The 23,093-nt window shown below is 53.2% G+C and overlaps 1 protein-coding gene across 2 annotated transcripts; it reads right to left on the reverse strand.

The window, feature by feature from the left end:
* Positions 1-2,847: 2,847 nt before the first annotated feature.
* On the reverse strand, positions 2,848-12,828 carry P2RY2 (purinergic receptor P2Y2). 2 transcript variants are annotated; one of them, XM_039558533.1, is made up of 3 exons: positions 12,642-12,719; positions 4,912-6,035; positions 2,848-4,795 (listed from the first exon to the last, which is right to left on the reverse strand). In XM_039558533.1, the coding sequence occupies exon 2, from the start codon at positions 6,029-6,031 to the stop codon at positions 4,955-4,957; it is 1,077 nt and encodes a 358-aa protein (XP_039414467.1). In that variant the 5' UTR covers positions 6,032-6,035; positions 12,642-12,719; the 3' UTR covers positions 2,848-4,795; positions 4,912-4,954. The 2 variants fall into 2 exon arrangements, with proteins under 2 accessions (XP_039414467.1, XP_039414474.1); XM_039558540.1 differs by having other exon boundaries at positions 2,848-6,035; positions 12,642-12,828.
* Between the last annotated feature and the right edge of the window lie 10,265 nt (positions 12,829-23,093).

The raw sequence follows: 23,093 nt of genomic DNA on the forward strand, positions 1-23,093 counted from the left end.
AAAGCAGAGGAGAAGGATGTGGTAGGAGAATTGCCCGCTCTCCCACCAGCAGCCCCAAAAGGGGCTGCAAAACCCACCCAGTCAGGATGGGGGTTTGGGGGTGCTGCAGAAGTGGGAGCCTCCAGCGCCGAGCTGACACCGTGCAGCTCATCTCGTGAGTGAGGAGCCACAGCCAGGAAGCTTTCAGCTGCCTTGGAGGATTTGTGGGAGGAGCTGCTGTCCTTGTATACATTAGGTTTTGGGGGGTTTTGGGCTGTTCTGAATGCTTTCCTCTGCCTTTGGGAGATCAGGCAATAGGCATGAGGGTTCCAACCCTTCTCCAATCCTGGAGCATGGAAAGGTGGGATTGTGGACATCTGTGTACTTACATACAACATATGCATGTGTGCCTACGTGTGCACAATCCAGCTGCTCCCCAAAACACACCCCAAAATGTTGGTGCTTAGCCAGGGCTTAAAACTGCAGGTATTTGAGGAGAAATCATTTTTTAAAAAAGGTATTTTAAACTTTCAGGTTTTCCTGAGCATTTATTTGTCAGAGTCTGCAAATATTGGTATTGAAGCTGTGAAAGTCTTCAAATAAACTCCTCACAAAGGTGAGTGATTGGTGTGTTACTTCAAACACCCACTGGTTTGGTTTCTCCCTAAGAAACTGCTGCCTTGGCCCTTCCATATTGGGGAATTTCTGCAATAATATTAATTTGTGGGATTTGGGAATCTCTGCCCCGTGTTTGAACACAACTTTGCTCTGCTGGGTGGCTTTGGGCCTGTCACCTTCCCTCATGCCTCGCTGATGGTGTGAGGGACACTTTCCCAAACCACTTCAGGCTCTGGCATAGGGGAAATTTCTCTGGTGTCTAAAACAAATTTTGAGCTGTTGGGTGAGAATTCCTTTGGCTCATTTTCCTTCATGTCACAATTTTCCATGAAACTCGTAGGAGCTCGGGGACTTTGTCCCTGTACCAAACCGGCCAACCAGATAAGAAATGACTTGGAGGGGCAGACAGAACTGTTCCTTGGGAAAATCAAGCCCCAAGGCGGAAAACCAGAAGAAAAATGGAGACAGGACTTGGAAAAAGAAGTGGATGCACCAAGTGTTTACAGTAACAACATGGCCCGTTGCCTGCCACTGTCCCATTAAGGGTCTACTTCCTAGAAAGGCATGATCAGGAAGGAAAAGGTCTCCACTTGGATGCTGGGAAGGTCCAGCATCCAGAAGTGTGGATCCCTCCCCGCCATGTGGCGGTTTTGTTTCCTTGGCAGGAAACCATCAGTGCTCTTAACTTTTGCTTCCTGCTCCCTGTGCTGAGGGATATTTAGAAAAAGTGGTTTGTAACCACTTGGCGTGGCTGGCTGGTTTTTTCTGCTTGTTTCTCTGCACAACCTCTGTGCTCCCCATCAGTGGTTGTTTTCCTTCCTTAATTCTCATTCTTTGGTTTGGCTGACTCAGCATTGGAATGAGCTGCAGAGTCATTGCAGTAAAGATTTGGAAATGATGCTGTAAATCCCATAAACTAAACCTATTCACGTGTGAGGCCTTGGTGCCTGGGTATTGACCCCAGAGAGACCCCAAAACCTGGGCTGAAAATCAAGAGGGACTTTTCAGAGGGTGTATCCTGGGATATCTAATTTAGAAGTTCTGAGGCTCACAGCTATTTCTTTGGCTTTATGCTTTTGAGACTTTGTGTTTTGGCAGCTCTAAGGGCTATAAAATTCTTGAAGAGAGTAAGCAAAGCAAAGCTTTCTGCCCCGGTGCAGGGGACCACGAAGGGCTTCTGTCCCACAGCGGGGTGATGAGTGACTGTGGCTGCACCTTAAAGACATTTCTGGGACATCCAGTGTAAACTGATTTGAAATCAGCTATAGGATGAAAGTGAAGGAATTCATAGGACCAGAGAGTCATGGAATCACAGAAGGTTTGGGTTGGAAAGGACCTTCAAGATCACTTCATTCTAACCCCCCTGCCATGGGGAGGAACACCTGGAGCCAGCCCTGTCCAGCCGGGCCTTGAACACTTCCACGGATGCACAGAGCAGTGGGCTTCCATAAAATTATATTTGCAGAGATCATCCATATCCCTTGGAAGTTCCTCTCTGAGCTGCCCAGATTATTCCTGAGCAGACTGCAAGGTGACTTGGCCATAGTTTGGAATAAACACCTCCATGGAGCAGAGTGTGTCCTGAGCCTTGTTTCACTGGCAGAGAAAGGCCCAGCAAAAGCCATGCTGGGGACCAAGATAAATTGCAAACCAAATGAAAAATAAATTGGAACCAAATGTATTTTTTCATGGGGACTGTGGTTAGGCTCAGGAAACCTTCTCCTGGTGTCTGCAGGGGAAGGTGAGGAGCTCTGAGAACAAGAGGTTTCCAACATCTTAGTTTGGTGGCTTCATGAGTGGCTGGGAGAACCAGAGAAGCAAAAAAAAAAAAGCCTATGGAATGGGAGACTAATTATTTCAAGATTTGTTAATCAATTACTTGATGTAACAATTTTCTTCTAGTCTTCAACAGAAGTAGCCTAGGAGAAGCTACCAAGACCATGGAGACACAACCAAAGAGGTTTGCTACTGAATTTGTCATGCTCCAAGGGGTTTTGGTGCCTGTGAAGCCCTGCCATGGCCACAGAGCTGTCTCTGCACCTGGGTTTTGACAGAACTGGTGGCATCAGCCCCATGAAAATCTTGAATCAAGAGTGGAGATTGAATTCACCGAATTAGATGGAGATCAGGAATCACAGAGGAGGGGACAGCTGTACCTGGAGATTAAAATACATCCACAACATTCAACAACCCAGTTCCTAACCCCAATACCCATCTTTGCACATAGCAGAGGAGACGGCAGAGAAGTGCTCGTAGTAGAAAGAAACTCATTTACTATCACAAATCCGAGGTGTTTGCACGTTACAAAAATAAAAATGTACAGTCACTGTCATAAAACTCACCTATTTTTCCTCTCTAGTATAAGTTAGTGCTTTTACAAATAAAAACAAAAAACCAAGTCTGGAGCTAGATTTCCAGCTGGTACCTCTCCAACCTCTCTGCATCCAGCCAGTGGGATCACTTGGGGATCAGGATCACAGAGGGACACCCCTGATGGCACTGGCAGTGCTGCCCAGGGTGGTGGCTCGAAGCCAGCTCAGAGGAGGTGGCATTTCCAAGCAGGACCTCAGGAGGGAACTTTGGGCAGGTTTTTGTTGAATTATTCAGAGCACGTAACGTGTCCACACTGCTTTTTGGCCAAGTGTGGGAGACCGGGGAAGGCCTGGCCTGCACTGACGTTTGTACCAGTTCAGTGCCCCGGCTGAATTCGTTTCTCCCAGTTATTTGTCTCGCCCCAGTGACTGCGCCATGACCCTCACCATCAAGCCAAGCTCCCTTCACAAGAACAAAGGAATAAAGGTGCTGCCATGGTGCAAGTCCGGTCTTAACCCAATCCTGTCCTAAACATGCTCGAGGGTGGGATGAACCACCCTACAAATGTCCTATTTGTCTTTGCTGATGGTGCCTTTCTTTGCCTCCTGTGGTTGCGACATTGTTGGTTGGAACAAGAGCTCTCCATTGGGCGTGGGACCACAGGAACCTCCCAGTTAACCCTAAATGGTCCCAGTCACCCGTGACTGAACACAACCGGTGACATTGCGACGTGGCTTTGTCTCCACCAAACCACTTCACAAGAAGGAAGGATGGGAGAAACTAAGGAGTGTTCTGAGGTCTTGGTCTAAGCCAACATCAAACGTGTTTGCCTAGTCCTGAAATAGAGCTTTTACAGAATATGACTCGTCCAGTGCTGCAGCCCAAGCAATTTTCGTTTTTGGGGGGAGGAATCAGCATCCTCCTGGCAGGGAGACCATGGACCTGGGGTCTGGGCTCTCCAGCCCAACAGCCACAGAGAGAAACACCAAGAGCACCTTCTGGTGAAATGTTTTGTGGATATTTTTTCCAAATCCAGGATCCCAGAATGGGGTTAAGCTCAGCACCACTTGCAGCTCCTCAACCCAGGGTGTAGCGCTGGCAAATGTTGTCACCTCTGAGGGACAGCAGTGGGGACGTGGCAGAGCTCAGCCAAGGGACACTGGTCTTTGCTGCTGGGCTGGAAACATGAGTCACCAGGAAGGGGGTTCAAAACAAGACATGAAGAGCTCACCTTAAATTTTAATGAGCTGGAGATGATTATTAAAGCCAGCAGCTGGAAGCTGTAGGTCCCTAAAAGCTTTTAAAGGGTGACTGTTGCTGTTGGGAAGCACTAATGGGTTTTTTGGAAGATGTTGGCCCCACTGGAGAAACCTACAGGGGACTTGCTTGATGGTACCAGTAAACTCCAGTGGGCTGCTACCAGTGTACTCCGGTGGGATGGAATGTCCATCAGCACCCTGGTTAATGGGAAGCCAGCCCTCGGACAGGAGCTGGGAATCCCATCCCTGCTCTGCCAGCTTGAAGCTGGGAGAGCATTTCTTCAGGGATGCAGAGCTGTGGGAGACCCTTTCCCGCTGTGGGTGATACTTGACATTTTCATCAAGCTGTTCAGCAGAACTGCAGCTGACTCTCCTCATCCACCCAAAGCCTTTCCTGCCTTGACAAGGCACGGACAAACTCCAGCTCCTCCTGTGCCAGGCAATCTGCAGATGGAATTCTTTAGGGGCACCTTTCGCCTAGAGCGTTTTCACTTTGGAAGACAATTCAAGGCACTCAGGGCATGATTTTTTTCACAGATTTGGTCACCTCAGCGTTGATCAGAGGGGCCAGCTAGGATGCAGAGCCAGAGATCAGGGTCTGTGTGTGCAACCACAGCTGCATCTTCCTGAAAAAAATACAACAAAACAAGCAGAGAAGCACGTTTGACACAGACCATGCTGGAGTGGGTGCAAGCCCAGGCATCCCAAACACCCAAAGCCTCAGGCCCCAGAGCATCCTGACCTCCCTTCACACCAGGGATAAACCCTTCTGCTGCAGAGCAGGCCTAGGATTTCAGATCCTTGGAGAGCGTGTCCGTGTCGCTGCTGGTTCCCAGGTGACTGTTGGGCACGATGCCCAGTGCCACCTCGTTCTGAGGCTTCCCTAGCATTTTGTTGCCCGCAAACTTCATAAATCGCTGCCCTGCTAAGAAATACAAAATGGGATCCAAGCAGCTGTTGGTGCTGGCGAGGGGACGAGTCACCTTGTAGGCTAAATTGATGGCATTGAGGGTCTCACAGCTCAGGTCCCAGCTCCGGAAGGAGTAGTACAAGGTACGAGTGACATGGAAGGGAAGAAAACAAACAATGAAGACCACCAAGACGATGATGATCATCTTCACCGACTTCTTTTTGGAGCGGGACAGGCGGGAAATGCCCCGGGTGGGCTGCAGCAGCCGCCGGGCCATCAGGCAGTAGCAGACGATGATGATGAGGAAAGGGATGCAGAAGAGCAGCACCAGCATCACCGAGCTGTAAATGACAAACTGGCCAAAGAGGTCCTTGCTGGACGTGTCGTGGCAGGTGATGGTGTCACCCTTGACGCTGGTGGTGACGAAGAAGAGCACGGGGGACTGGCACACCACGGTCACCGCCCACACCACGACCGACACCCTGCGGGCGTGGCGCACGTGGCCCCACTGCAGCGACTTCAGCGGGAAGCAGATGCCCAGGAATCGATGGATGCTGATGCACAGCAGGAAGAGGATGCTGCAGTAGAGGTTGGTGTAGAACAAGAAGCGGACGATCTTACACAGCCCCACGCTGAAGGGCCAGTTGTCCCCCATGGCGTAATAATACACCAGGAGGGGCAGGGAGACCACGTAGAGCGTGTCGGATATGGCCAGGTTGAACATGTAGGTGGTGGAGGCGTTCCAGGTCTTGATCCTGAAGATGAAGGAGTAGAGGGCCAGCAGGTTGAGAAAGAGCCCCACCACACACACGATGCCATAGGAGACGGGCAGCAGGACGTATTTGAAGTCCTCATCAAATACGCACTTGTAGGGGTTGTCATCTGTGCCACCTGGGTCCAAGGAGCTGTTGGTGACTCTGGTCCAGGCTGGAGGAGTCATGAGGTTCTCCATCACCCTGTGGGGAAAGCAAAGAGGCTGTAAGGACATGGAGACAATGGCTCAAGAGGGCAGCACATCACTGACCACAGACACCGTGCCCTCATGGCGTTGGTGACACAACTGAGCGGTCCCTGGCATAGAGGAATTATGGTTACGCAGATGAAGTGAGTCTTATTTAACCTCGTTTTGCATCTGGGGCACAGAGGAAGAACTGAGCTGCTCTAAAGTCACCAACAAACCCCAGGCCACATGTCAGAGTCCACCTCAGGTGTCCTGCAGCCCAGTTCAATGTCCCAAACCACCCTTCCCACCAGGTTCACACAGAAACTTGGTCTCCTGCATCACAGAACGGCAAAGATGCTCCATTCTGTGTTTAACCAGCCACAAGAAGTGACTCAGCTGAGCACCATTAAGAAATCCTGCTAAATCCCAGGCAGAAAGGATTAGAAAGTGGAATTTCAGCAAGCAGTCCTCATGACTGGCCCCCATTTCAGAAGTCTTCAGCTCCTTCTGGTAGGGCAAACCTCACCACAGCTGGAGGCCCTGTAATCAAACCTAGCCAAAAAGGAGTGTGTTCTCCACCACAGGGACTCTGCCTGGGCTGGCTGTTGATGAGGATGAGGGGTCTTTAATGGGTTTAGTGCTGGGCTGATGGTGGCCAGGTCGCAGTCCTGCTCCCTGGCCCTGATCCCTGCTTGTGCAAGGCTGGTTTCTGCATGGGACTGATCAGCTGAGAGGAGAAAAAGGGCCTTGAAAGGGTCTCTGCAGACACACAGAGCCTGGCCTGTCTGTGAGGAGGGACAAGGGCCCTTTTGTGCCCTGGGCCCTGCTGACACTTGATCTCTGAGTGAGTCCATGGGTCAGGAATCAAATTAAAATGCATTTCCTCCCTTCCCGTAAGAGGAGCCAGTTTGATGTCCCTGCTGCTCCCTGCCTTACGGGAAGCCTGCGGAAATGGGGGTTCCAGGGAGATGAATCCAGCGCAGGAACTCAGGACCGGGAGCTCCTGCACGACAAAAGGTCTGAGGAAAGGCACCCTTGGAATGAGCGTGTGGGATGTACCCTGACCCAAACCTCACCAGGATTTTAGGTGGAAAAAAGCAATCCCAGCCTTCTCAGGTAAAGGGCTCAGCTCTAACCTGGTGCCACCATGCTGAGGGACAGTGTGACCGTGCCCCTTCTTGCAAAACAAGCGCCTGATCCAGAGCTGTGCTGCCCCTGCCTCCAACTCAGATCCTGTAGGGAAGGAGGCCATGACAGTCTCCTCGAAGCTGCCAGCCTGGATGATCTCTCACCAAAGTGAAGCACTTTGGTACTGAAAAGCACCTTGACAACTCATTGCTGAGGGAGAAGGGATGAGTGATGCTTCCAGCCCATCACAAGGGGATAACTCCAGTCCTTGCTCCAGGGGCTGGATCACACAACCTGTCCAGATGTGCACTGACACGATCCCTGATGATGCTTCCCCCATCCTGCTGCTTTCCCCTTGGAGCAGAGCAGGAACAGTGCTGGCTGAGGCTCCGTTCCCTGAGGACAGGGGGTGGAAGCCACACGCACACTCGCACCCCGACTAACCTGCAACATCTGCAAAAACCCCAATATCACTTTGGGAACCACTCTGTGATGAAAATCGGAGCCAGCACTGATCTTGCTCTGTCCTGGCCTCGAGGTTTTGCTTTTCCTGCACTCAGTTCAGCTTTGCCCCCAAGTTCTCAGCGGCATGGATGGAGAGGGTTAACAGAGCTCTGGCAGATGGGAGAACATTTTCCAGCTGCTGTTCTCCGCAGTTTCTTCCTTCCCTGTGAGCTTTGCAGATCTGGGGCCAACCAGAGAGAGGTTGCCCGCAGACCTGGCAGCTGATGAAAAGGGTTGGACAGGCCACCGTGACCGAGGGAAGCCACACAAGATGCCCTAAAAGGCACAGGGAAGGGTTACAGAGTTCCAGAGGCTTCAGCCTGGCATGGGATTTCTCCATCTGCATTCCCTCTCTCCCCTGCAGATAATCCACCACTGATGGGGGGAGATCACCCCAAACTCCAGCCCATCTCCCCACAGGCTCCTGAGACACCAGCAAGAAAACCCAAAAGAGGGTTTGAAACCCATCCCTAAGCCAAGGTGGGGAATCTCCTCCAGCTGCCCAGCGAGGTGCCAAGTTCCTCATCTCCACCTTCAGGACAAGGAACAAACAGTGTTTGCTGGCTGGTTTGAATGGAGCCTTGTCCTTGCTGTCGTGCTCTCCCGTCTTTTCCTTCTGGGAATGCAAAAGCCTTTCTTTTTCCTTTTTTACCCTAGTTTTGCCCAGAATCCCTAGGACAAAACCTGCTGTGTGTGCCGGCCCTGTGGCTGCAGGCCATCCCCTCACTCCAGTCCCGCTGCATCCGCAGGGAGCGAGCTGGAGAGGCCAGGGCCAGCCAAGGCATGAGAAGGCACAAGGGCTGGCAGCTGGCACTGCCCTTTGCTCCAATTGTGACACCCTGAGCCCCCGGCAGGGACGAGGGGAGGGCAAAAGCAGCAGCGATCCCTGAGGGTGCCAAGCGGGATAAAGACTTCTGTGATCACCGAAAGCAAACCATGATGCTGTGGTGAGAACCACCTGCACCTGTCTCATCACTTTATCTCCTGGCCTTTTTCCGAGGTCACAGTGGGAAGTTTTTGCTCTGGCATTGGATGCAGGTGACCATGCACAGCTTTTTGTGTGCCCTCCAGCTATCCACATGCAGTTTCCTCCATGATGAACCATGTGCAGGTTGCAATGGCTGGACCATCTCTCTCTCTCTGCAGTGTGGCCTTGGACCTGTTTATCCCATGGGACATGGGAGTTTTTTCCCAGAAAACAGGTACCATCAGTGCCAGTGGATGAAGGCAGCACGGGAGAGGAGCCTGGTGATGAGAGGAGCCTGGGCAGATTAGTGCCCTCAAATAAAGTGCCCACAGGCATGTGCATGTGAAGTCAGCATCCCAAAATGCTCCTGTAACTGTATCTGCCAGGGATATTTAGATCAGCCAATATGGGAAAGGAGGGGGCTGTCACGGGAGAAGGTCATGGGCAGTTGAGGGATGGCCAGCACTCCATAGGGAGACCACAGGATGGGCACTGAATTGCCAAGTAAAGGCCTTGACTCCTGATTCCTGCTCCATTTTTCAGCATTCCCAGTGCCCTCCCAGACGTGTTTCGTGCTCGGCAATTTGCCAGCAGCAGCAAAGTCACTGAAGACAACAAAGCACAACCAAACCACGGCTGCGATGAATACGTTTTCACAGGGGGCTGATGAGGTTTAATTGGCTTCCCAAATAATTAATGTGGATTAATTTACCAGCAGGACTTCACAGAGGCGGCCCCTGGTTCTGCCACAGCTCCCGTTGTTTTATGCTGGGGGCTGAAACCACGATCCACTCACCGGATCTTCTCCCTGACTCCCTTCCAAAGGACACACGGAGAACGTGGGTGTTTTCCCTGCCCGAATTCGGAGGCATTTAGTAGACTCATCAAAATCCTCGCTCGGGATCAGGAGCTACTCGACACTCTGGGAAGCAAACGACCTGGAATCGTTTTTCACTGCTCTGGGACTGTGGTTCAAACCCTCTGTGAGCAAAAGCAAACAGGCGGTGCGTTCGGATGCTCCCGCGCCTGGCCGCTCGGAGCCACGAGACAGGATCCGGCCGAAATCTGAGCCTGCCCAAACTGCCTGGTTTGCATCTGCCCTTTCCCTTTGGATCCTTTCTGCCACGGTGACCTTCCGAGCCTTTCTCCTCCGGGCTGGCCCCAGCCACCAGCGTGGGCTGAGGACATCCCCAGCTGTCCCATCTCCACCATCCCCAGCGCTTCTCTCCAGCAATCCCAAGGCAAGACACCTCCAAGGTTCATTTCCAGGATACCCAAGCAGCTTAAGGGGCTTTATCCATCTCCCTGCCAGGCAACATCCCTCCTTTATCCCTGATGGGTGTGATCTACCCCTTCCTCCATCCCCAAAACAGCCAGAACACCTCATTTAAACCAAAACCTTGCAAAGAATCCGTGCTTCTGTCCCTACAAAAATGCACCTTTGGAGGGCAGCTCCACTCCAGAAATGGAGCCGCCCCACTGAAGCAGCCACATGCCTCAGTTTCCCTTCCTGTTGCTAGGCTGAGAAATAGCAGAGTTCAAGTTGTTTTCTCCATGAAAAATATTTTTCTGGGGGTGTTTTGGTTTCCTAGAGGGTTTGTCAGTAACTTGATCCAAGCTAAAAAGGGGAGAGAGAGTCTGGACAAAAGATATAATGAGTTTAAAAGAACCTTATGACTTTGTTTGGAGGTCAAAATGTTTTGCTTTGAGACAAATGACTTCTGGGAATTTCTGGTTTTCCCCAAGAAACTCCCTGAATTCCTCCCTGAATCAATCCCCCTTCCAGCCTTCACTTCCCAAGGGGTACCAAAACCTCCTGCCTTGCTCCACACCATGGGAAATCAATTGGGATTAACCAAATCTGTGGCTTTCAAGTGAATTAAAAAAGCATTAAAACCATTGGTGACAATGGTAATGAAGGCCACCTTCATTCAGTTGAACCTGACTCAATTCCCAGCATGGCAGGGCTCTGGACATGGATCCTCCTGGAAGCAAACATCAACCCTGGCCAATATTTAATCCCTTCACCAACACTTCCCTTCCTGCTTCAGCAGAGGTGATGCTCCCTGCCTGTTTTTGCCCTGCAGCATCCCATGGGATTGGGGTGGACCTACTTGAGCCCTCAAACCTCGAGTTCTGCTTATGCCATGGGGGAAACAGGGCATTTGAATCCTTTAGCTTTCCTGGAGACAGAAAGGTGGTGTTTCTGTCAGGAGTTTGACTTTGGTTTTGCCCTCCATGACCTTTTGGTGCTCACTGGAGGAAGCAACAGTCAGAGTGGGGGAGAAGTGTGGGACCAGTTTCTGGTCAATTTGGTAACCCTACAAGCTCTGTATCTGGGGGAAAGAACATTTCCAGGGACACCTCCCAGCCTCCTGCCCACATCAAGGGAGTCACCCACCACGAGCACAACCACCCTGGGAAAACCAAAGGCACTCTGGGGGACAGTCAGGGTAACACAATTATCAGGCTCCAGCATGGCACCACCAGCAAACCCCACACGGGGTGGGCTTTGGGGGATAATGTTTTGCTCCACAAGGAACATCCCATGGAGGCAATAGGGCCTTTGCTTTATGGGTGGTTCCCATTCAGTTGTCAGTGGGGGCTGCTCAGCACTGAGGAGGGAGCCCGGCGTGGCCGGCAGCACGCTCCGCTGCCAGAGAACTATTCATGGCTTTGGCTTTGTGTCAACAACCCGAGATAAAAATCGCACTGGGCAGAGACAGGACAAAGTCACTCTGTGCCATGACAGTCAGAAACCCTTCTGGGCCTTTTATAACCCACTAAGCCCTGGGACACAGCCACGCTTCAGGGCTCAGCACTTTTTGGGGTCTCTCCCTTTGCACTGGAGCCCCTTAACCCATCAGCCACCCTTCACTTGAGGGAAACAACAGGAATTTGGTGGTAATGAAAGGGCCCAATTTTGGCAGCAGCAACCATGAGCCAGGGCCACCATCCCCCAGAGCTGGTGGCCCTCCAGAGCCAGGTTTGCTGCTCCTCACCTCGTGCACAGGAAGGCAGTGGGTTGCCAAATGGCTTTTGCAATAAACTGATAAGAAAACTGCAACAGAAAGAGAAATAAGATGTTTTTCCCCTAAAGTTGTTCCTGCATGTTAGCCAGTGCCCATCTCTGGGATGAAGGGTGTTTTGGGGGTTAGGAGCTGCTAGAAGGAGTCAAACGGTTGGAAATCAGAGTATCACCCATTGCAGTGTAAATTAAAACACTCCCAAAGAAATTACACAGGGAGCCCAGCACGCAAAGAGGTGGAAAAACACGCGGAGCGAAGCAGGGAGTCAGTTCCACGGCTTTAACCAGAGGTGTGTACGGGAAATTCCGGATAAACAGCAAGTGAATTCCCCAGGGAAGGGAGAAACTGAGCAGCAAAGATATTATTGTGAATTAATGCATTAAAAATCCAATAATTCAGGCAAAGAGGAGCAAAAGGAGCAGGAAGCTTCCCTGAGTGCCCAGTTTGAACCATTTGTGCCAGCACCAGCCCATGCCAGTGACTCCCTGCTGGCTGCTGGTCCCACTGCCCTCTCTTGGGGCACTTTGGGGCTTTTGGGGCAGTTTTAGTGGCAGTACGGGCAGTCTGTGGGGTGGAGAGGAGGAGAGCAGGAGAGCCGGGGTTCAGCTCTGTCCGTGCACTGCCCCACTCCCTGCTTTGGGTGCTCTGGGACCCTGTGTCACCCGTGTCACCCATGTCACCCGGGCAGCAACAAGTGCCACCACCATGAGTATGTGCGTGTGTGCGCACGGCGGGAGGCGTGTCCCACCCGTGTGTGCATGTCCCCTTCACCCCTGGGCGTGTCGTGTCCCCCCCATCTGCGTGTTCCCCCACCCGTGTCCCCACTGCCACCTATGCACGAGTTTCCCACAGGACTCCGGGTGTCGTCCCCTGTCCCTCCCTGTCGTGGGCAAGACAAGCACCCCCACATCCACCTCTGGTCCCCCCGTGGTCCCCCCACTGTCCCTCCGTGCTCCCCCCGTGGTCCCCCGCCCGCTGCGGCCGCGCTCACCGGGCGATGCCGAGCCGGGGGCTCCGTGCCGGGCTCGGTGCCGGGGGTTCAGCGCCGATCGCCCCGCTCAGGAGGGCGGCGGAGGCCGTGCCATGCCCGGCTCTGGTCCTTCCCCCGCCCCGGTGCCGCCGCTCCCGGCGCGGCCGCCGCGTGTGAGCCGGGCCGGAGCGGGCGTGGGGCTGCACCGCCCTCCCGGCGCGGGGAACGGGGCTGGAACGGGGCAGGACCCGGGCCAGAACTGCCCCGCCCGGGGCTGGGACCGCCCCTTCCCCCGGGGACGGGACAGGAGTTCTCCTCCCTGCACGGGAACGTGCGTGGGGTCGGCGCTGGGACGGGGACAGGAGTCCGACCGCCCCCTCTCTTTCCCCCTCCGGGATGGCACTATGGATGGGATCGGGATTAGGGCTAGAGCCGGACCCCCCCTCTCCCTGCCTCGGAGGTGGGAGTATGGATGGGATTGGGGATGGGATCGGGACCGGAGACCGACCGCTCTCCCCTTTCTCCTCCGGGAATGGGACCAGGATAAGAGCTGGGACAGGAGACCCGCCCCCTATCCTCCAGAAATAGGTGCATGGATGGCATCAGAATTGGGACTGACATTGGAGACAGACGATTGCTCCCCAAATCCTCTCCCGGCTATGGGACCGGGGATGGGGCAGGAGTTAGAACTAGGACAGGACCCCTCCCACCTCTCTGCCCTGTGAATGGGACCATGGATGGGAATGGAGCTGGGGCTGAGTTCGGACTCACTCCCACGGGTGCTAGGATCGGGATTGATGCCAGGATTGAGATGTAGGGACTTTTCATTGTTGCTGGAACCAGGAGGACACGGCAGAAGGTTTTCCCGAGGTTTTCTCCTTGCTGCGTCTTCTTTGAACTGCTGTCCCCACAGAGTCCTGGCACAGCACAGCCTCCCAGGAAGCTGCAGGAAGCTGTGGAAGGCTGCCACCCCTTTCACAGCCTGCCCTTTCCCGCAGGTGCTTGCTGCCCAAGGGAAGCAGGAGCCAGGTTCAGCGCAACCTCCCCAGTGGGGTTCATTCACCTGGGCAAAAAACCTTCAGATTTGGGGGGGCTCGAGGGTTCCTGGACAGGAGCAGCCCCACTGGATCATGTGCAGGTGGCCCAGTTGTTTTCCACTGCTGTGAGCACGGAGCGAGCCCCAGCGCTCCCCCGAGTATTCCCCATCTGTGTCCCTGGGTGAAAGCCAGATCCTCCAGATCCAGCTGGATCTGATTTTGTGTGGGGGTCCTTGGGCCCCCTGGATATGGCTGGGGGGGGGGACCATGAAGCCCCTGATGGAGGAGGGGAAGGACACTGATGGCATCTATTATTCAACAGCAGAAAGTGGCAGCTGGCTGAGGAGGCATTTAGAGGATATGAACTCCTGGCATGGACACAGTGCTGCAGAGATCTTGGTCATGGGCCTCCATGCCAGAAAAGAGCAAAAAAAAATATTCCTGTTTCCTTCTTCTGATGTAATTTGTTTGAGGAGGGAAAACAATACATCACATCACAGCTATTTGGGGCTGATAAGGGAGGAAGGACAGGCTTGCTGCTTGCACAGAGGGAGGGAGATGCCGGGACAGAGCTGGTGAGTGAGGCTCAGCCGGGTGAAGCTGCCCAGCAGTGCCCTGGGTGCCGAGTTCAGCCCATCTCTCCTGGATTTGGAAACACTTCTTGGGCAAAGGTTGGGTTCATCCAACCACAGCACCTTGGTTTCATCCTCCAAATCCTTCACCCTCCCAAGGAGAGATGGTGTCCAGAGGTGATGGATGGACATGTGGATGATGTCCAGGGAGTTGTTGCCGTCCTTGCATGAGCTGTGACCCGTGGGGTGATCGCTGCTGCTCTGCAGCCCTTGCCTGGCGCCATCTCCCCCAGCCTGCTCCTCCAAGGTCTGAACACCCGCAGCTCTTCCTCTGCCAGATAAAGCCAAACAACTCAAAAACAAGAGGCAGGCGCCTTCCTCATCTCCAGGGGTGATTAATTATGGCCAGGCCGGCTGAGAGGTCTGCGTGGCGGCTCGGTGCTGGATGCTTCAGCAGGCCAGAGGACATGTTTTTCTAAAAGCTTCTTTGGAGCAGGGAAGTGGTCCCCTGGAGAGTCCTCTTCCCATCAGACATTTTCCAAGCCTGATTGAAGTCTCAGCAGCTTCCAGAAAGCAGGAACTTCCCAGCTTCACTGCCCACTGCAAGGCAAAACCTTTCCTTTCCTGTCTTTTGCTTTTTCTCACTTTTCTCCACTCGTTTGGGCGTGAGGAAGATGGAAGGAGGGTGTCAACCCTAACCCACCTTACTCACTTCTGTCCTTCACGCAGGTCACCGATCACCCTGGGGACCCAAAACAAGAGCCTCCCTCACCCCACATCTCCATTTCCCAAGCTCCACAGCAGCTCAATCAAGCCCAAGGAAGAGGCAGATGTTTTAAATCCTGTTGAAAAGCAAATGATTTGTGCAGCTGCAGCACAGAAGACGGAGGCAATACCCAGCGAGCCGACCTGGAAAGCAGCCCCACGTTTCCCTTTGTGGCTTCATTTTTCGACTGATTTGGCAGCCAGGCAGGTTTCTAAGACACTTTCAAAACATTTCCATGTTGACTAGTGGGCAGGAATGTGATACAGGAATGGGTGGACCGGGAAGGTCAGGTGGCCACGGCAGAGCCTGCGCTGCACCCACGGGTGCAGCTCATGGGAGCCGCCAGCTGAAGTGCTGGACACAAACTGTGATATATCAAATCTCTTGGGTTTTGCCTTTTGTTTTTTGTTTGATTGGTTTTTAAAGCCTTAGGTGCAGCAAGGAGGAGAGTTTGGGAGTGGTGGGCTGAGCCTGCAGCCCTGCCTGGTGTTGGCTGGTGGGAGAGGAGAGGGTGAACACTCACCTAAATCTGTGCAAGTACAAAATGATGCCCTGATCCCACCTTGATACTTCTCATGGTCTCCTGGCTATAAAGGTGTTCAGTCACCTAACTGTGACACAGAAACCTGCCCTGTGTGACTGGGCTTGCAGGAGGGACATCCCATGGGAGCAGATGTGATTTTGCAGCTTCCCAGGATGCCTGAGTTCTCTCTCCAGGATGTTTTGATTCAGGACCATCAGCAAATTTAAGGGGCAGCAAAAACCAATGCAGATGGAGAATGAAGCCTCTGTTCATGGTGCCATTGGGGTGTGCTGGAGATGAGGTCAGGTGGGGCTGGACAGAGACATGGGAGCACCTTCCCAGCAGCCAACCCCGCTCCAAAATAGGGTGGTTGGGAGCTGGTGCTGGAAAAGAATAGAGTCATGGAATCAGTAGGGTTGGCAAAGCCCCCTAAGATCATGGTGTCCAAATGTTAACCCAGCACCGCTGTGTTTGCCACTAAGCCATGTCCCCAGGTGCCACATCCACACATTTCTTGAACAGTTCCAGAGACTGTGGCTCCACCACTTCCCTGGGCAGCCTGTTCCAATGCCTGAACACCCTTTCAGTCAAGAAACCTTTCGGAATATCCCATCTAAACCTCCCCTGCTGTAACTTGAGGCCATTTCCTCTTGTCTGTACCAGGAGCCAGTCCCTCTGTCCATCCCTCATCCACGCATGCGGAATCTTGTCCTGCCACCTCTGAGGCTGCAGCGCCCAGGAGGTGGTGCTGGGTGGGTGCTGAGCACAGCGAGACACTTTCCACCCTTTTCCACCCTTTTCCCACGAATCCCTTTAACAGGAACTGACAAATGGGTGCAGACAGGGCACAGGGGACCTTTGCTGTCTGGGGCTGGTGCTCCTTTGGGAAGAGGGAATTGGAGGGGACTCGATGCACGTGATGCTCTCTGGGGCAAGCAGCTGCAAGAAGCAAGCCTTGAGCACGTTGCTTGAGGGCAGGCAGGGCTTTGCTCTGTGGCTGTGGCCATCTGGGTGTGGATTTTCTGTTCTCCATCAGTAGCTGGGGATTTTTTTTAGCCCAGCTTTCGCTTCCCCCCCACTGAGTGCATGGGATGTCCCTCCCCTCCTCCTCCTCCTCACCATCAGGAAGGTGATGGAGGTGCCACTCACTTTTCCTCCAAGCTCCTACATAACCCAGGTTTTTGGGAGGGGTTTTTGGGAGAGGTTTTCAGACTCTCAAGTGCATTTTCTCCCCTCAGGATGATGCTTGCAAAGAGGGGTAGGGGTGCTGCCATGACCTCCCAGGCAGCAGGAGCCTATAACAGAAGCATCCTGTTGTGGCCAAAAATGTTGCTTCTAGGAAGACCATAAGTAAACAAACACCTCACACCAGGGCAGATGTGTTAAAACTAACCCATAGGCTTGGGCTACGTGTGCTGTGGGTTCCCAGATACGGTTCTGCTCTGCAGCCCGTGCAGGGCGGGGGGGGGGGGGGGGGGGCGGGGCGGGGCACAAAAAGCCACAAAACACCACAGGGTCTGCTCTGGTGGGGTCATCTCTGCTGCTGCTGACCCCATGGATGGCTTTCTTAGGAGCAGAGATGCTGAGTTTTCTGCCAAATTTCATAACACTTCCTCTTCCTCTGGGACTGCCTAGAAAATAGTAAATAAGTCAGATTTTAAAAAACCAAACAAACCCATTCAAGGTCTCATTCAAGAGGCTTTAAGCGAGTTGCAACAGCAGGAGCTGCTGGAGGAGGTGTCCTGGAAGACAGAACTTGCTGCTGGAGGAGGCTTTGCACTGATCCTGGTATATAAGAACACAGGTGAGCACATCCTCAAACCAAATCTTCCTAAACCCAGCAGCAGCAACTCACCCATGTAATTGTCCCAGTCTAAAATAGTGCTGGGGGAGAGGCTCTGCTGAGAAAGGCTCCTTTTTGCTCATTTCCCTCTTTTCAGAGCTGCTGAGGAGCTGTGCAGGAGTGGTCCCAACCACGCCTAGATCCCTGGCAGCAGCTTGGTGGGATTCAATGGGCACGGGCAGCTGGATTGTGGGGTCCAATCAGCCCCAAATTTTGTGGGGTCACTGCTTGGCTGACCCACCAGCAGCTCAGCCTGGGGGTGGAAACACAGCCTGGCACCATGATGGATTCCATCCAGCTCCAGCTGGAGATTGGTTCAAGGGATGGAGTGGCAGGGCTCCCGTAGCATCCCATGTCTCCCATTTTTTACCTGATCCTCATGAAAGGCACAGCAGAGAAGAGCCACAGAGAGGCTCAGGAGCAAGTTCCCATTGGTGCTTGGGGAAAAGCCATTTTCCAGTAGTTTTGTGGGCCATTATTTTTGCTCTCAGCTCCCAGCAGCGAGACCATGGAGACCAGCACAGGGTCCCACCCTGGAATCTCTTTGTTTCAAAAAAAAAAAACAACTTGCTCTCACTACGGAACTTTTGAAATCACTTCCTTCCCCTTCAGTTCCAAAACAACCCTTGTGTCCTCAGGGAAATTCCTGCTGAGACACCCCAGGGTATGGCCCTGGACCCCAGAAATCCTGGCTCCCTGTGGATGCCAGGCACGGGGATGATCCTTATCCAGCTCAGCCCAGAAAACAAGAGGTTTGCTCAGCCCCAGTGAGTCCAGCCCATGCCTGGAGCCCCCCTGGAGATGTCCATGTAAATTAACTTGAAATTAATTTTATTTTAAATTCACTTCAAGTGGGGGAAAGAATCACACCAAGTGTCTCTTTAGAGTCCAAAGTGATCATGCGGGGATTTGAGGGATGGGTGAGGATGGGGAGGGCACTGTTACACATTCCCAATGTCCCAGCAAGCCTCCTGGGTGACCCACCCTGCTTCCTGTCCTTTGGGAGAAGGTTGGTGACATCCTCCTACACTCAAGTCATCCTTTAGCAGCTTCCCCATGGATACAAACCCTATTGGAACCAAACCAACATTAGATCTGCTTTGACTGTCAATAAAAATAATGGAATCATTGAGGTTGGAAAAGACCTTTAAGACCATCAGGTACAACCATTCCCCCAGCACTGCCAAGGCCACCACTGACCCGATTGCCCAAGTGCCACATCCACACAACTTTAAATCCCTCCAGGGATGGGGACTCCAGCACTGCCCTGGGCAGGAAAACCTCCCTGCAGAGGATGGATGCAATTCAGCTTCTCCCTTTTAAAACCCCTCCATCATCATTATTTTTTTTTAATTGCATTTTCCTGTATTTTTTCATTTAACACACCAGTTAGACCCAAACTGGGCTCATGAAGCCCACCCTCAGGAGTGCAGAGTTCTGTGACCAACCCCTGTTTTCCAGGCTGGAGCAGAGGGAAGGTGAGAAATTGGGTCCACATGTATTTGTCCCTCCTCGAGAAGGGAGATCAGCCCTGAGGCTCGTTCCCAGCTGGAGTCCTTGTCAGGAGGCCAATATTGTTATCTAGGGCCTGGCTGGTGTTTCTTCTTTGGACCTTTGCCACCGCAGTTAAAATATCTCTTCCACCACTCCCAGCATGTAAAGGTCACGTTCCAGAGATTAATCTGGAGTCTCCCAGGCCAGCTCCTTGGCTTGGGATCCCTGTTGGGACCGACACGAAGCAAAAGCCTCGGGATGCTGGATGTGCACTCCCAGTGCTGGAGATCCCCTGGCCGGGAGTGGGCTTGTCACCAGCGCCAGGTCCAATGTCCTCCGTGAGCTGGACATGGAGTTGTGGACAATTCTGAGCTAAACAGAAGCCAATTCCCCCTGGAGAAATGGTTAATTCCTTGTAAATCTGCTCCTAGCCCTCAGCCAAGCAGCCCTGGGAAGTCCAAGTTTGCGAAACAAGCATTGGAGGCATCGAGTTTGTTTGACCAGCTCTTACAGCTGGTCCTGCGCTTGGTTTTTGTCCAAACAAGTCCTGGAATGACAGGAACGGCTTTCCAAGTTCAATACAAGAGGAGAGTAATTGAGTGCCTGAGGAATGTGTATCAGTGGGACCATCTCTAAATGAAGGGATAAGTTACGCCTAAGAAGCAAAGGATGTGTGGGCAAGGAGAAGGGGAACAGAAATTCCATTATCCCCAGGGAAAGAGGAGTCGATAGCCTGTGGCCCAGGAGATGGGAAGGACAGTGGGAGCTGCAGCATGTCCTCTGCAGAGACACAAACCTTCATACCAGCACCATTCTCCCAGCTGGATGGACCAAACCTGCAGCATCCAAATGTGCACGAAGCAGCTTAGGACAATGCAAGGGTTCCTTCCCCGTGCCTCCCAGGGCTGCTCCTGATGTCAGCTGGGCTTTCCCAGGAGAGGTGGTGGCAGTGCTCCCTGGAACTACTGCCTTCATTCTCTCCCCGTGATGAGGAGACCTTTTTGAGGAAATCTTGGTTATCCCGGCAACACTGCTGACATGGACACCACTGATACTCCAGGCTGAGGATAAGGGAACACTGTTCCACCACAAGCAGGCTGTGCAACCTCCATCCTTGGAGCTTTTCAAGACCCAGCTGAATAAAGCCCTACATAACCTGGTCTGACCCCAGAGCTGCCCCTGCCATGACCAGGAGTTTGGACTGAGACCTCCTGAGGTTCTTTCCAACCCAAGTTATCCTGTCATACTCTGATCCAAGGATCCCAAACACGTCAGCGATGGAGCAGCACCAGGACCTGTGGCTCCACTGCACTGAGCCCTGGGTCTCTGTCACAAACTGGGAGAGTCATGGGGAGTTTTACTGAGGCCAGCAGAGAGACAGATCCCTTTGTTTCAGCTTCCACATGAACTTCACCCTGCAACCTCCCACGAAAGCCAGTAAGTCTGGACCATGAACCCTCTAGCTGGTGACATTTAATGACACTCACCCCGGGCTGGTAGCTGTCATTAAAACTGAACCACAGACTCATGCAGAAACAACACAGTCTCATTGTCACTGGGATCTACCTCTTCCTGGTTAGGAAACACCACGAGAAAGACCCTTCCCTTAGCTAAGGCCTGCAGGTGTTTCCTGGTGATTCCAGGCATGGGAACTGTCCGAGCTGTCCCTTTCAATGAGTCAGTCATGGGGCGTCCACGGCAAAGCCTTGGAGCCACAGATGGAACCCTCAGGGCTCCGTGATTTTTAGAACAAATAGATCATCCGATAAGAAAACCCCAGGCAGAGATAATTTCAGGACCAGGTATTTCCAAGGGAAGTGGATGGAGATTTCTCTCCAGATGGATAACCACCAGGGAGAGGGATTGCCTCCAGTTTACACAGGAGTGAGTCACTCACCTTCCTGTGGCAGGAGGAAACCCTCTGCAGATTGGCACTCCAGGGACCTTCCCTTTGTAAGGAGGCTGCTATTTTGGGATAAAATGCTACAATGCTCTGCTTCTTCCTGTGTCCCTCAGGGCCAGCAGCATGGGCTGGGGAATCCCTGGCACAGTGGTGACCCTCCACACCACCCTGGCTCTGTGCTTCCTGCTCCAACCCAAACTATTCCGTGATCTTCCATGAGGGCCGTGAGGAGTTGGGACATGATCATCTCACACCAACGTGGTTTTAGGGCGTGTGGGAAGTCTGCTGATGAACTGCTGGGTACCCTCTGCTCTGAAATTCAGCTCTCAATGAGCAACCCTAAACCCCAATGTGGCAGGGGCTAAAGGGCAGGAGCGTGGGACCAGCATCCACAGGAACTGGGGTACGAGCTCTGCACCAAGCCCTGGCTCCTCAGAATAACTGAGACTGGGGGAGTTACCTGCAGTTTCTGCTCCAAGCCTGACCTTCAGTGAGGTCAGGTTTTGTCAAGGACAGGCTCGGCTGCCTCCAAGGATGGAGATTTTCCTACTCCCCAGTGGGACCTCTCCAGCTCCTCTGGAAGCCCTGCCTCCCTCAAGCCAACCATGCTCCCCAGCCTGGTGCTGTTCCCAAGCTCCCTGAGCATTCCCGTTCCATCATGCAGGGGGTTACAGGAGTGATGAAGGCTGTTCAAAGAGCTCTTGAGCCTGTCCTGGCCCTTCAGGACCCCCTGTAGCGTGCAGGAGAGGATATCCCAAGTGCAGCTGCAGTGGGACATTGTGTGGGTGGGATCAACAGCCCACAGCCGGGCATTGGGTTAACCCCTTCACATCCCTTCTCCTCCCAGCTGTCCAGTCACTTCCTGAAGAGTTCATGGTGTTTCATCCACAGGCAAGAGAAAGGAAAAGTCATTGGGTGTTTCTGCTTGGATTTAGGAGCAGTTTCATCTTAGGGACGTTATCTCAGGACATGGCAGCATCTGCATGGCCAGCTGGTGTTAGAGGACAGCACTTAGGCCATGTCCCTGTGCCACCCAATGACACCCTCATTTGGGGTCCCCGTGTCACTTCTTGTCCCCAGGATGTCAGTGAGGAGTGAGTGGACCTTTGGGAAGGAGTGGGATGAGGGGACGCCACAGAGGGCTGACAAAAACATGGGCAAGGCAAAGGGCTCTGTTCAGCTCTCAGTGACATCAGAAGCAGGTTGGTCCAAGGGACTGCCTATCCCTGGGAAATGCCTTTTGTAATGGGAAAAGGGATGCTCAGAAGACAAAAAATGTTCCCACATCCTGGCAAGGGCAACCTGCACTCCCAGGCAGTGCTTCCTTCCCGACCTTGGCTGGTGAATCTGTCTCACCCGGGGCACTGAGGTGCTCTGTGTCCACAAAGTGCACCTCAAGCTGATGCAACCATGGAGTTACCGTGTCCTACAACCACTGATGTGTATCCCAGATGGCATCCCGGAGCCGGAGCCAGGAGTGTTAACGGCGCGGGGCTGCCCAGGGCGTTCCCGCCTTGGAGGGTGCCCCATCTTGTTCCAGCCTGAGCTGGGACGTGCCACCACCAGCAACCAAGGGTGGCACAGCAGGTGAGTCAGAGGTGCTCTGCAGCATGGCCAGCCCTGCATGGCATTTTTGGGAGTCTGGGCATGTAGAAAAGCAAACATGGCCAGCGAAATGTGCCTGCCCAGGCAGCAGCGGCAGCAAGGGCGGAAAGTCCTTATTTTGCATGGTTTAGATGCACCCAGGGGCACATCTGGGAGATCTGGGGCTCGTGGCACAGTTTTACTCATGCAAATGCTGGCTAGATAATGGAATAATGGAATGGTTTGGGTGGGAAGGGACCTCAAAGATCATCCAGTGCCACCCCCTGCCATGGGCAGGGACACCTTCCACTAGCCCAGGTTGCTCAAAGCCCTGTCCAACCTGGCCTTGGACACTGCCAGGGATCCAGGGGCAGCCACAGCTGCTCTGGGCACCCTGTGCCAGGGCTGCCCACCCTCACAGGTAACAATTCCTTCCCAATATCCCACTTAACTGCCCTCTGGCAGCGGGAAGCCATTCCCCCTTGTCCCATCCCTCCGGGCCTTTGTCCCTCTTCAGCTCTCCTGGAGCCCCTTTAGGCACTGGAAGGGGCTCTAAGGCCTTCCCAGAACTTTTTCCTCTCCAAGTTGAACCCCCCCCAGCTCTCCCAGCCTGGCTCCAGAGCCTTTTTCCTAAGCTTTTTAAAGCCACTCATTCCCAGATAGGCATCTTCTCTCTGAAGGGCCAGTATAAAGCTTAACCAAGCTCATGTTTATGCCTCCGAGTGCTGGGACTTTCCAGATTTGAGATCTG

This window comes from Corvus cornix, chromosome 1 (assembly GCF_000738735.6).
Source record: "Corvus cornix cornix isolate S_Up_H32 chromosome 1, ASM73873v5, whole genome shotgun sequence".
NCBI lineage: Eukaryota > Metazoa > Chordata > Aves > Passeriformes > Corvidae > Corvus > Corvus cornix.

Excerpts from the sequence above, each read along its gene's own strand:
- P2RY2 (XM_039558540.1), bottom strand. The coding sequence starts at position 6,031 with ATGGAGAACCTCATGACTCCTCCAGCCTGGACCAGAGTCACCAACAGC.